General features: G+C 41.5%; 1 protein-coding gene across 2 annotated transcripts in view; it reads right to left on the bottom strand.

Moving 5' to 3' along the window:
* SEC11A (SEC11 homolog A, signal peptidase complex subunit) overlaps nucleotides 1-14,472 on the bottom strand; it is a 30,598-nt gene extending 16,126 nt beyond the window's left edge. For both annotated transcript variants that reach the window (XM_005878474.2, XM_005878475.2), the window contains exons 1-2: nucleotides 14,344-14,472; nucleotides 3,569-3,678 (exon numbers count right to left, since the gene is read on the bottom strand). In XM_005878474.2, the coding sequence (XP_005878536.1) occupies nucleotides 3,569-3,678; nucleotides 14,344-14,394 (161 nt within the window). In that variant the 5' untranslated portion in view covers nucleotides 14,395-14,472. The remainder of the gene's footprint in view (nucleotides 1-3,568; nucleotides 3,679-14,343) is intronic.
* Between the last annotated feature and the right edge of the window lie 6 nt (nucleotides 14,473-14,478).

Genomic DNA, 14,478 nt, shown 5'->3' with positions numbered 1-14,478 from the left:
GTGATTTATTCTTTTTTTTTTTAAAATATATTTTATTGATTTTTTTACAGAGAGGAAGGGAGAGAGCTAGAGAGCTAGAAACATCGATGAGAGAGAAACATCGATCAGCTGCTTCCTGCACACTCCCTATTGGGGATGTGCCCACAACCAAGGTACATGCCCTTGACCGGAATCGAACCCGGGACCCTTCAGTCCGCAGGCTGACGCTCTATCCACTGAGCCAAACTGGTTTCGGCATCACTGATGTTTCTATCTCTCTCTCCCTGCCTCTCTGAAATCAATATATTAAAAAAAAAACAACCCACACAGATAAAAGTGTGCAGTGAGAGGACCATTAAAGAAATAAACCGGGGAGCCCTGGCTGGGTGGCTCAGTTGGTTGGAGCATCAACCTGTACACCATAAGGTGTGCGTTCAGTTCCCAGTCAGGGTACATATCTAGGTTGCTGGTCTGATCCCCATTCGGGTGTGTGTGTGTGTGTGTGTGTGTCAGAGGCAACTGATCAATGTTTCTCACATCAATGATTCTCTCTCTCTTCCTTGCTGTCTAAAATCAGTAAAAATATATTCTCAGGTGAGGATTTAAAAAAGAAAGAAACCAGGAGAAAGTTATTTATTTTTATTATATTTTTATTAATTTTAGAGATAGAGAGGGGAGAGAGAGAGAGAGAGAGAAAGAAAGGAAAATTGATTTGTAGTTCCATTTATTCATTTATCCATTGGATGATTCTCGTATGTGCCCTGATCAGGAATAGAACTCACAACCTTGACATATTGGGATGATGCTCTAACCAATTGAGCTACCCGGCCAGGACCAGGGAAAACTTTTTAAACATTAAATAAATTATTAGTAACCTTCTTATATTTTTTGATTAAACTATACTTTTCAATTTAAACATCAATCATGAACAATTTTATAAGATGTTAGGTATAAATTATTGAAATATTTTAAAATTTGCTTCAGCTCTGTGAAGAGAAAAGTTTTCAATGTTCCCTGAAACTTTAGTTAATAAAATAAATAAGAAGTATTTGTCTTTATCTCTAATGGCTTCACAAAGGTCCTAAAAGTCGATTCTCAGTTGGCCTGAGCCTTCTGAGGCATATTTGATTCAGATAAAAATTATATTCCTTACAGTAACATGAAATCCTGGCCAGGCCGCCCAATCACATGGATTGTCTTTCTCTAATGACTGCTCCTTCCAGCCCTGACTAGAGTCTCTTCTAAAATGACTTGGTCTCTTTTTTCAAAAAAATATATTTTATTGATTTTTTACAGAGAGGAAGGGAGAGGGATAGAGAGTTAGAAACATCGATGAGAGAGAAACATCGATCAGCTGCCTCCTGCACACCTCCTACTGAGGATGTGCCCGCAACCAAGGTACATGCCCTTGAGCGGAATCGAACCTGGGACCCTTCAGTCCGTAGGCCGACGCTCTGTCCAATGAGCCAAACCGGTTAGGGCTAATTTCTTTTTTTAAAATATGTTTTTATTGATTTTAGAGAGAGAGATAGAAACATCAATGAAAGAGAATCAGTGATCAGCTGCCTCCTGCGTGTGCCTACTGGGTATTGAGCCTGCAACCTGGGCATGTGCCGACCGGGAATCAAACCGGTAACCTCTAGGACTAGGTTCATGGGTCGACACTCAACCAGTGAGCCACACTGGCCAGGCTAATTTCTTAATTCCACATTAGCAATCAGAAAAGTTTAGTATATACATAACCTAGCTACCAAATAACTTATCTAACCACAAGTCCCTACTGATTACAAATTTTCCAGCTATAGCAAAACTGGGCTACTTTCAGAACCATCAATGAGCAAGTCCTTAGTCATTCGATTGTCTTTAAACATCTCCACTGAAGGAAACTCAATCTGAAGTTATCCCAGAAGAGTATCCACACGTGCCTCCCTGGACCATCTCTTCACACCTGTTCCCCACAGAGCCAATTCGTGTGGCTTCCCCTTCTGTCGGTGTTTGGACACTTCACTAACCGAAGCTCTCCCTGAATACAGGACTGTCTGGGAACTTCAGGCCACATGATTTTAGAATTGGAAAGGTCTTCTGACATCATCTAGGTCCGGCCTTCAGTTCATAGATGAAACTTTGGTTCAGTGAATAAGTGACTTGCCTAATGGGGTAGTCAGACAATGAGAGAGACAGAGATCCAATTCTCTATACTTTCCCAGCTAGTAAAAACCATACATTTCTGTGGATCTCTACAGTTACAGTTGCATTTGATTATTAATAAAAACAGAACTAAGGTCAAGTAAGACACTGGAGACCCAGTGCTTCCAACCACTTGTTGCTGGAAGTATATCCTATGCCAGTGGTCGGCAAACTCATTAGTCAACAGAGCCAAATATCAACAGTACAACGACTGAAATTTCTTTTGAGAGCCACATTTTTTAAACTTAAACTATATAGGTAGGTACATTGTTATTAACTTAATTAGGGTACTCCTAAGGCTTAGAAAGAGCCACACTCAAGGGGCCAAAGAGCCTCGCGAGCCACAGTTTGCCGACCATGGTCCTATACCACTGTCCTATACAACAATGAAGGAGTCAAATTCATCTTGTTGAGAGTAATGTACTATTAATTAGACTCTAGATAATGTTAATGATTCAGTTTATTTTATGTTTATACTCCATTATCTCCAGAAAAGACTTGGGAGAGCTTTTATAATTAAGCCCAAAATAAGACAGAATCATAATGACTCAATTAAGTAACCAAGTGGTAATTTTCCAAAAATGAGTAAGTTAAGTTTTTAAATCACTAACATTAGGAATATAAGGAGGGGGAAGAAGTACAGTGGAGAAAAAATTCAGTACTATTTGTCACTTTAAGAGATGGCATTAGTAGCTCAGCCAGCGTGGCTTAGTGGTTGAACACTGACCTCTGGATCAGGACGTTGTAGTTTGATTCCCGGTCAGGGCACATGCCTGGGTTGCAGGATCAATCCCCAGTAGGGGGCGTGCAGGAGGCAGCCGATCAATGATTCTCTCTCATCATTGTTGTTTCTATCTCTCTCTCCCTCTCCCTTCCTCTCTGAAATCAATTAAAATATACTTTTTAAAAAAAGAGATGGCATTAGTATATTCAAGATTCCTGAAGTCTATTTAGAAGTGATATTTAAAGGTCAGCAGGAAACGGAAATAATTAGTGATGCTCTGCACTGAGTACATGCTGCAGAAAAACAATTCCTTTGCAGATGATATAATCTAGCAAATTCGCAACTAAATGCCAGCTTAATGTATCAAAGGGAAGAGCAAGAAGACAGGAGAACTTCAGGAAAATAAAGTACATTGAAACACCTTCTTAAGAGATGTGCTGAGAACAAAGCTCACATCGTAAATGTTTTGTAGAGAGGTCAGAAGCCCTTTGGGGTCTGAATGTGCAGTGTCTAACATGCTGAGAATTTCTCACAATTGAGAAACAGTAACTAATGTTCTCCCAGGCCCTCTTCTGGGAAGGAGAGTAGTTTCTAGAGGAATGATACAACAGTTATTCAATGTCTCAATGCTTCTCCCAAGCGATGCCATGCAATGCCATGCCTTGAAAAGAAAATTACCTGAGCACCACTACAATTGGACTTTCACTTCCAGTTACGACCATTAGCCCCTTCCAGATCATTAGTGCTGAGGAGACAATCATTCCAAAATTTAGGACTTGATAATACAGCTGTAAGAACAAAGGAGAAGAGATTAGACCTATGATTGTCCCCACCCAGGCAAGAACTGAGAGTAGAATCAATTTAAAGGTTTCAAGTAGCACCATTACAGCAGCTGAAGTTCCCAAACAGTCTTTAAAACGCTGTAATAATTACACAATCAGCCTTCTCTCTCTCACCCCAGGTACCCTGCTCCATTTTGTTTACTAAAATACGTTACATTTATATAGCTTATTATTTTCAGAACCTTTCACTTGTTATTTCATTTGTACGTTCACAACCATTCAGCTTAAATCCAATCACGTTCATGATACATACCAGCCAACAGTGACAAACCTGTGCTTTTGAACTCCTCTAGTACTCACTTGTCTACAATATTTATCCCTTGATAATCATGGCTGTTCAATGACATTTAATCTCACCCCTCATCTTACAGTTGAGGAAATTTAGTCTGAGAGAGAGAGGAAGTGACTTCGCCAAAGTCATACATTTTGTCAGTCACATAGTTAGGACTTGAAGGCCAGCCTTCTTTCTTTCTTAACACATTTGCACTACTTGACAAATTGTAAAATTCTATGACTTGAATAAGCAGACGCAATACTAGAGAGGCATTGTAAATGAGGGCAATAATCTGCGCTAATTGTGTTGGTGTAAGGCTGCATAATGGGTAAAAGCAGAGAGGATGACTGGACACCATGGTAGATGGTTCAAGAAATGAAAAGATGGTGTTGCCCTAACCGGTTTGGCTCAGTGGATAGAGCGTCAGCTTGAGAACTCAAGGGTCCCAGGTTCGATTCCAGTCAAGGGCATGTACCGGTTGCGGGCACATCCCCAGTAGGAGGTGTGCAGGAAGCAGCTGATCGATGTTTCTCTCTCATCGATGTTTCTAACTCTCTATTCCTCTCCCTTCCTCTCTGTAAAAATCAAGAAAATATTTTTAAAAAAGAAAGAGAAGATGGTGTTGAAGAGTCCTGGGAGAATCTGAAAAAGCATATTATTAAGCTCAGATTACACACAACCTTGAATGTACCACTGAAAATGTGAACCTGAAAAGACATTCATAAGATGCTTTAAAGTGAAAAAAAAAACAACACAAAAATTTCTTTGTCAGTCACATAGTTAGGACTTGAAGGCCAGCCTTCTTTCTTTCTTAACACATCTGCACTACTTGACAAATTGTAAAAACCTATGACTTGAATAAGCAAACGCAGTACTAGAGAGGCATTGTAAATGAGGGCAATAATCTGCGCTAATTGTGTTGGTGTAAGGCTGCATAATGGGTAAAAGCAGAGAGGATGACTGGACACCATGGTAGATGGTTCAAGAAATGAAAAGATGGTGTTGCCCTAACCGGTTTGGCTCAGTGGATAGAGCGTCGGCTTGAGAACTCAAGGGTCCCAGGTTTGATTCCAGTCAAGGGCATGTACCGGTTGCAGGCACATCCCCAGTAGGAGGTGTGCAGGAAGCAGCTGATCGATGTTTCTCTCTCATCAATGTTTCTAACTCTCTATTCCTCTCCCTTCCTCTCTGTAAAAATCAAGAAAATATTTTTAAAAAAGAAAGAGAAGATGGTGTTGAAGAGTCCTGGGAGAATCTGAAAAAGCATATTATTAAGCTCAGATTACACACAACCTTGAATGTACCACTGAAAATGTGAACCTGAAAAGACATTCATAAGATGCTTTAAAGTGAAAAAAAAAACAACACAAAAATTTCAAAAATATGCACAATGTAAGTTTGCTTTTGTTATTTTAAAAATAACAGTGACATGTGAACAATCCATAAGACAACTGTTCTAGTCCGAAAATTCATTAACTAAACATGGGAGACTGTTCTAGATTTAAAATAACTAAAGAGATATAACTGAGGACAGAAAATTCAGCAAAATAAAAGTGATGGTAACTTTAAATACTATCATTTAACAGGCCATGATCTGAAACTTATGTACTATTCATTTACCTATTATAGTTATCAAACATATCAATTATATTTCTATTCTTGTAAGAGATATCTGAAGTTCAACATATAGGATATTTTCATAGAAGTCAGACTTCCTGCAATTTTAAGCAAAGACAGAAGTGACCGTGGAAGCAAAACGTGTAGAGCTACAAAATAGCAGCTGACCTGCCCTGGGTGGTGTTGCTCAGTGGTTAGAGTGCCAGCCTGTGCACCCAAGGGCTATGGGTTCAATTCCGGTCAAGGGCACTCAAGGGCATGTACTACCTGAGTTGCAGGCCCGATCCCTGGCCCGGGTTGGGGTGCGTGCGGGAGGCAAATCAATTGAAGTGTCTCTGTCACATAGATATTATGTTTCTCTCCCCTCCCCGGCTCCCCTCCTCCCTTCCAGTCTAAAAACCATTGGAAAAAAATATCCTCACTCCTACGGTGAGGATAAAAAAAATAAAATAGCAGTTGGCCTGAAGTCTTATCTTAGGACCTCAAACTAACAGACTCATAACCCATAACCACAATTTCCCTGCTTTCTAACTCACAGAAGTGATCAGAAGCTAGGGGATTGGAGGCAGGCACACTGACAGCAGCAAAATGTAAAACCGATGGCACTGGAAAAACTGAAGCATGTTCAGATCAGACACTGTTACCATGGCCCAGTAAAGTCACTGCTTGTCCCAGCGAGAATCTTTAATGATAATGACAACAAAAATCCTGAATAGTCAAAACAGGCATAATATCAATAACAATAACACAAGTCTCATTTTTAAAAATCCACTAGGCTGTTTTAAAATCTGACAAATGAAAACATATCTATTCAATACACAGATGCAGTAACTTCATTCATAATAGCCTCAAATTGGTAAAAAACAAACAAACCACACAAATGTCCATCAACAGATGAATACACTGCAACATGTCCACACACTAGGATACTGTTCAGGAAGAGAAAGAATGAACTACTGATACATACAACACAGATGAATCTCAAAAATATGATGTTTAGGCCAAGTTGGAGTAATGGGGACCAAAGTTACCTCCCTGCCTGAAATAACTAAGTAACGCTGGACAAAACATATGAAACAAAGGGTTTCAGACATTGAACACGTGACTGCATCCATGTAGCACAGGACTGTGATTGCTTAGAAAGGAGAAACTTGCCCCAACGGACAGACTGGAGTTTCTAGAACAAGGGCGAAGGGGAATGCAGACAGAGCCTGGAAGGCTCCTTGACTTGAGGAGAAAGAACCGGGAGTTTGAGGAGGCAAAGGTAGCTAGAGACCCGGGGCAGGATGGAAATGAGAGCGACACAAAGGTCTGCAGAGGGTCTCTGCTCAAGTCCTCAGCAGAAAGACGACCAGCAATGATCAGCATATTCCTCTGAAGGAATTACCAAGGATGCAAAAGAACCATCTAAATGGGGCAGGGATAGCTTGAGCTCTTAAAATAACAGCAGACTGCCTGAAAGTAATCAGAAAAAAACTATCAACCTAAAATTCTATACCTGGAAACATTTCTTCCAAAAATGAAGGCAATACCCTGGCCAGTTTTGCTCAGTGGATAGAGCATTGGCCTGTGGACTGAAGGGTTCCAGGTTCAATTCTGGTCAAGGGCACGTACCTTTGTGGCAGGCTTGATCAATTCCCAGCCCTGCTCAGGTGCATGTGGAAGGCAACCAACCGATGTCTCTCTCTCTCAGATCGATGTTTCTCTCTCTCCCCCAACCCTTCCACTCTCTCTGAAGATCAATGGAAAAATATCCTCAGGTGAGGATTAACAAACAAAAAGAAAGGCAAGGGGGGGACGAGTGTGGGATAGAAGAGGTCAAAGGGGGGGAAATCAATGGAAAAATATCCGCAGGTGAGGATTAACAAACAAAAAGAAAGGCAAGGGGGGGGGACAAGTGTGGGATAGATGGGGTCAATGCGGGGGGGAAGGCATCTGTAATATTTTCAACAATAAAGATTAAAAAAAAAACAACACGAAGGCAAGCCCTCGCCTGTATGGCTCAGTTAGTTGGGCGTTGTCCTATGCATCGAAAGGTTGTGGGTTCGATTCCCGGTCAGGGCACAAACCCAGGTTTCAGGCTTGATCCCAGGTACAAGGCATGAAGGAGGCAGCGGATCGACGGTTCCCTCTCACATCAATGTGTTTCTCTCTCTCTCTCTCTCTCTCTCTCTCCTTCCCTCCCTCCCTCTCTCCCCCCCTTCCTCTCTCTCGAAAAATCAATAAAAAAAATACCTTTTTCAAGAATGGAGACATCTCTCACATCAATGTTTCTCTCTTTCTCTCTCTCCCCCCCCTTCATCTATCTCTAAAAATCAATAAAAAACCTTGTTAAAGAATGGAGACATGCCTAGCCAGCGTGGCTCAGTGGTTGAGCATTGACCTATGAACCAGGAGGTCACGGATCGATTCCAGGTCAGGGCACATGACCGAGTTGTGGGGTCGATCTCCAGTGGGGGGTGTGCAGGAGGCAGCTAATCAATGGTTCTGTCTCATCATTGATGTTACTCTCTCTCCCTCTCTGAAATCAATAAAAGTATATTTAAAAAAAAAGAATGGAGACAAAATTAAACCTTTTCAAAGGCACAAAAACTCAAAGATAATTCATCATGAGCAGACCTACATTATGAAAAAAAAGTTTTTAAAAGTCCTCCAAGCAAAAAGAACATACCAAATGAAATCTGGATTTACACACAGGAAGCACACTAGATATAGTATATGTTGGTAAACATATAATTTTTTCTTATTTAAAATTTGTGGGGGTAAAAAGAAAAGTGTGTGGAAGATACCTAAAGTAGTACACAGAGGGAATTTTATAGCAATAAAGGCCTCAAATTATATGTTGTGCTTTTGTTTACAGTCAGTTCAAATATTTTGTAATTTCCCTTGTGATTCTCCTTTGACCTATGGGTTATTTAGAAATACACTGTTTAATTTACAAATATTTGTAGCTTTCCCAAGGTAAACTTCTACCTTAAAACACTAGGAAAAGCAAATGAAACCCAAAGTAACTCACAGAAAGGAAATACTATAAAAGAAAGAGGAGAGCCCTACCCAGTTTGGCTCAGTGGATAGAGCATTGGCCTGTGGACCAAAGGGTCCTGGGTTCGATTCCAGTCAAGGGCACACACCTCGGTTGCAGGCTCCCAGCCCTGACCAAGGGCGTGCGGGAGGCAACCAATCAATGTGTCTCTCTCACATCGGTGCTTCTCTGTCTTTCCTTCTTCCTTCCACTCTCTCTAAAAATCAATGGAAAAAATATCCTTGAGTGAGGGGGAAAAAAAAAGAGGAAAAATAATGAATCAAAAGACAGAAAACAAAAAGAAAAACAATCAAATAAAAAATGAGCACTCTGAGTTCAATTAGCCAGGCTAATCAGGAAAAAAAAGAGAGAAGATATAAATTACTAATATCAGGCCCTGGCCAGCTAGCTCAGTTGGTTAGAGCGTCATTCCAATACACCAAGGTTGCAGGTTCAATTCCTTGTCAGGGCACATACGAGAATCAACCAATGAGTGCATAAATAAGTGGAACAAAAAATTGATGTTTCTCTCTTCCTCTCTAAAATAAATTTTAAAAAAAGAAGAATGTAACTGTTTAAAGAAAATACTAATATCAGGAAGGAATGAGAGTGGTGACATCACTAGAGTAACTACATATTGATTTGTATTGAAATACAATTATTAAAAGGATAAGTATTATGAATATTATACCGATATATTACCAATTCCTTGAGACAAGCTCACAAAGCTCACTGAAGAAAAAATAGATAATAGACCTATATCTATTAAAGAAATGGGATCTATAGTTTAAAAGCCTCCCCACAAGGAAAAACACCAGGCTCAGATGGCATTCACTGGTGAATTCTATCAAGCATTTAATGAAAAAAGAAAAAAAAAATCCTAACAATTCTACACCAACTCTTCCAGGAAAATGCAGAAGAAATACTTCCCAATTCATTCTATGATTTCTTTCTTCTGAGTGACACAAATGGCCTTTTGAGGACAGTATGGCACCAGCGAGGCACCAACAGCCCTTGGTGGGGCAGGGATGTCTAATGCCCTCCAGTATGTGGGAAATGCTCTGAATCAGCAACCAATCTATGGGTCATTTCTTCTACAGCAGGACTCACTCATCTGGAATTAAAGGGTGAGAATAAGAGTGGCTGCTGTCACCCATCTTTACAACTCTGGGTTGTATGGGTTTACAAGTTTTTATTCCCAAAGGAGATGCCCTGCCGCCAGGGGACACGCTGATTCCATTAGCCTGGATGTTGAGATTGCCACCTGACCACGTTGGGCTCCTCATGCCAGTGAACCAAAATGCAGAGGCTGGGGAGTTATTTACTGGCCAGGGTCATTGGTCCTGACCATCAGAGAGAAGTAATGAGGGAAGTATAACTGGAATACAGAGAATCCTCTGAGAAAAAACAACAATCCCATTCAAGCAGGACTACTCGTGACATTAACCCTTTAGTAATGGGGTCATAGAGGTTGGGGTCACTCCACTGGGCAAGATATTATGACCAACTTAGGTTCTTGCTGAGGGCTAAAGGAATATGGAATGATTAATGGAAGAAAAAAATACAGCTATGACCATGTGGCCAAATATAAAAACAAGGAATGGCTGCATATTAGACAGAAGCATAATTTTGCTTTTCTCTTTATTTAAAAAGTTAAACATGATTAAGAGGTGTGCATAGCCCGGCCGGCGTGGCTCAGTGGTTGAGCATCGCCCTATGAACCAGGAGTTCATGGTTCAATTCCCGGTCAGGGCACATGCCCAGGTTGTGGGCTTGCTCCCAGTGTGAGGCCTGCAGGAGGCAGCTGATCAATGACTCTCTATCATTGATATTTTTATCTTTCTCTCCCTCTCCCTTCCTCTCTGGAATCAATAAAATTATATTTAAAAAAAAGAGGTGTATAGATGCTGAGTAGATAAAGGATTGACTATAGTGGTTTTGTACTTTGCCAACTTGGCTAACAAAGCTTGAACTAAGTTTCCCCTAACCCCTTCCCTGGTCTGGGTTGGTTGGCCAAAAGGAGAAATTCTGCCCAATATCTGGAAAGTGAAAAGGGAACCAACTGCTATTTTGTTGAAGTTACTGTGGTTAGAGATACCTTGAATTTATATTAGTTTACACAAACACTCCATCCATGCTTTTGTTCCGGCCCTCCGGTCCAGTTTAAGAACCCATTGTGGCCCTCGAGTCAAAAAGTTTGCCCACCCCTGCCCTAACCCCTTCCCTGGCCTGGGTTGGTTGGCCAAAAGGAGAAATTCTGCCCAAGATCTGGAAAGTGAAAAGGGAACCAGCTGCTATTTTGTTGAAGTTACTGTGGTTAGAGGTGGTAAGAGACATCATTAAGGGCCTGGCTTGTCCTCTCTCTCCCCTGCCCCATGTCCAGCACATCCGACTAATAGAGACCAGTGTAGAGCCAACAGCCTCATGCTTCATCTACTCCCCTTTGGTGTGGTCCCACTCCATCAGGAAGATTTGAAATTCTGACCAACTCCATGGCAAGCATGGATTTGTCTACCCCTAACAGTGCTTCGGAAGAGGTAGCTGGTGATATTTTTCTGATTCTCCACCTCTCAGGTTTAGACTCTTACTCATCCAGCTTTCCCCACAATTAAGATTTAGTCCTATAATAAATCCCTTAATTCCCCAATATTTATAGTGATTCTGTTTCCCAGACTAAAACCTGACCAATAAACCATGTTTTCCAGACAATACTTTCTGCCCCTGTGGACATCTTCTGTTTGGATACTATAGCTCGCCTCCTTCCTTCAAGTCAGAAAAGAGAACTTTTGGGAGAGAAGTTATAATCACAATTTCTGCTTATGAGGAGCTCATTTTTATTGTTGTAGGTCTGTGCCATCTAGCCATGGAAATGAGTGATCATGCTTGTCTCTATGACCATGGAGAGGCTATGATGAAGAAAAAAAAATACTAACTAAAAAATGACATGTTGGCCCTGGCCGGGTAGCTCAGTTGGTTGGAGTGCTGTTCCATACACCACAAAGGTGGCAGGTTCAATTCTCAGTCAGGCATATACAGGAGGCAACTGATCGATGTTTCTCTCTCTTCCTCCCTCTCTAAACTCAAAACTATATATATATATATATCTTGGATGAGGATTTAAAAAGTTAATATAATTAAATTACATTAAAAATAAAGGTAATAAATACTCTAAAGTCACCGAGTTCCTAATTATTTCACTGCATTTTATTATTAATCTATGTTCTTGAGGTCATATTTTTTTTCTTTATTGTATCCATAGGTGGAAATTACAGTTGCATGCTACCACATTTCTTCCTAATTCTACATTCAATGATGTCATGTTAATAGCTTGAAATTAGCCGTTAGCAGTATTTACACCACAGAAATAGGCAAACTCTACAAATCAGGATTTCATAGATTAAGAAAAGTTTCAGGAAAATGGTGATCGAAAAGAATGCAAGGGGAGTTCGAAAGATAGTTAAATACACAAGGTTTGAGTAGAACAATGCTCATAGAGACATTGATACAAAACAGGCAGGAAAGGTAGACTGGAACAAGACTAAAACAGTGAGAAACAGCAGGCTGTAAAATGAATGGGACTTACAGCGAAGGCCTTTCTAAGACAATGGGGAGCTACTGAAGGTGTGAGGCAATAGTGTATAGGATGCAGGGAAGGTAATGAAACACTTTATTTTTGAAAACTGTGAAGCAGACCCTAAAAAAATTATATTACATATAATAAACAAGTCTTGAGTAAGGCATTAAAAATCCATTATAACTCAAAGCTCCAAAGAATACATACTCTGTGATTCCATTTATATAAAATGCAAACCCATCTATACTGACGAAAAGCAAATCCATAGTTCCCAAGTGCTAGGGGAGAGACGAACTACAAAGGGGCACAGGGATCTTGTATGTGATAGAAATGCTCTATTATCTTGATTGTGATGGGTGTATGTAGCTATAGGAACTTATCAAATAATACACTTAAATGGATGGAGTTTATTGTACTCAAGCATTCCTCTATGAACTTAAGGGGAAAAAACACAGTTACAGTTTAAATATATTAACCAGACATTTCATATGTATTTAGGTGTGAATGAAGAAGTTATGCAACGACAGCAATTTTAGAGAAGCAAAAACCAAACTCATAGTTTCCTCTTTTCATGTGATGAGCTCCGTATCTATAAACACTATCAATTCTTTCCCCCAGAAGTTATGTACAGGCCAAACCTCATTTCATTATTTTCCCTCACCCCGTTCCCACACTATCCAACTCCTCCCATTTCCTCCTCACCACCACTGGGAGGGTGTTCATTTTCTTAATCTCAGTAATGGGAAGAACATTACCTACCTCAAATGCACATATAACACTTTACACATAGCAAAATAGCCTTAACTATTTTCTACACATTTATGCTCATGGAAGGCAGAGTCTGTCTTATGTATCTCTGCATTTCTCTCACTGTATTTAGCAGAAGGTACAATAAACAGGAGCCCCCCAAATAAGTATTTCTTCAGAGAAATGTCTGTAGTACCCAGAAATTCAGATATGGATGGGAAAGGCAACACCATACAACATCAGGGAGAATCTGAAGAGTTACCTTCAAGACATAAATGTTCTGTGCAATTTGAAAAGAATGATCAGTTATGACTGAAGGAATTAAGAAGCATGTCTAAGAGAAGGTGACACTGAGCTGGCTAAAATCTGAAGGGGACTAAGGGGGGGTGGGGTGGGGTTTGCATATCTACTTCCCTAACCGGTATTTGTAAACACTGCAAAATGCAAGTCCAAGAGGAAAATCTTTAATAGTGACACCAGGATAATTCTTAATAGTCAAATACTGTAAAAAAGGCAAGCAGACGAGGCTCTAGAGACAGGCACTTGATGCAGAAGATGAAAAGGAGCAACTTTTCCTAACGACTGCACAATCCCAACAGCATTCCCAATACCCTTTGACATACGATCTAGATAAATTCTAGAAGCTCAAGAAGGAGTAAGATTTAAGGACAAAATCAGGAGATCTAAATATCAAGATGCCTGTGCCACTAACACTGGGCGTTATGGGATACCCGAGGATCCGGAGGGCTGCCACCTTCATGCTAAACGGACTCTCGAGGTCAAGTATAGTGACTGTTCCGACTCCAAGTCAGACGTGGTCCAAGGAAAAGGCAGTGCAGGCCACTGGGGCCAACAGTCCTAGGAGGGCTGTGACCTGCTGAAAGCAGCAAAGCGGCGTTTGTGGGGCCGACAACCGCCTTCCCGAGCACCCCGGATGCAGGGAGCTGCTCAATCTAGCCTCCGGGTTGCATGGGAGTCGCTGCGATGGGAGGAACCCCGAGTTTGCCGCCTGGCGAAGTCTAAAATAATGAGCAACCCCAACTCCCACTCACAAAGCGCGCTCGGGTTTCCATTCGCTCCTCAGCCTCCCTGGGAGGAATGGCAGGTGAAGACCAGCTTCCCGCGCCACCCCCAGCAGGCCCCGGATTAACTAGGGGCTAATAATAATAATAATGATAATGATAATAATGGGGGGGGCGGACCAAGCGACCTCTGGCCTCAGACTCCACAAAGAGATGGTCCAGGCGTCAGCCCGGCTCAGGGGCTCAGGGGCTCAGGGGCTCAGGGGCCCAGGGGCCCGCAGGACCCGCAGGACCCGCAGTGGCAGCGCCCAAGGGACAAGAGGAGCCCGGGGAAACAGCGGGCGGCCAAACTCACCTGCCGCTTGTTCATCCGCCGCACATCGTCCAAAAAATCTAGAGACAGCATGGTGGGGCCGGTGAGGACGACACCGGCAGAAGAGAGGGCGCGATGTGACCGGCGGGCGGAACGACCGACGCCGGGCTGAGCTCG

The sequence above is a fragment of the Myotis brandtii genome, unplaced genomic scaffold (assembly GCF_000412655.1).
Source record: "Myotis brandtii unplaced genomic scaffold, ASM41265v1 scaffold561, whole genome shotgun sequence".
NCBI lineage: Eukaryota > Metazoa > Chordata > Mammalia > Chiroptera > Vespertilionidae > Myotis > Myotis brandtii.
The sequence above is the reverse complement of the archived record's forward strand: the minus strand, read 5'-3'. Positions and strand labels throughout refer to the sequence as shown.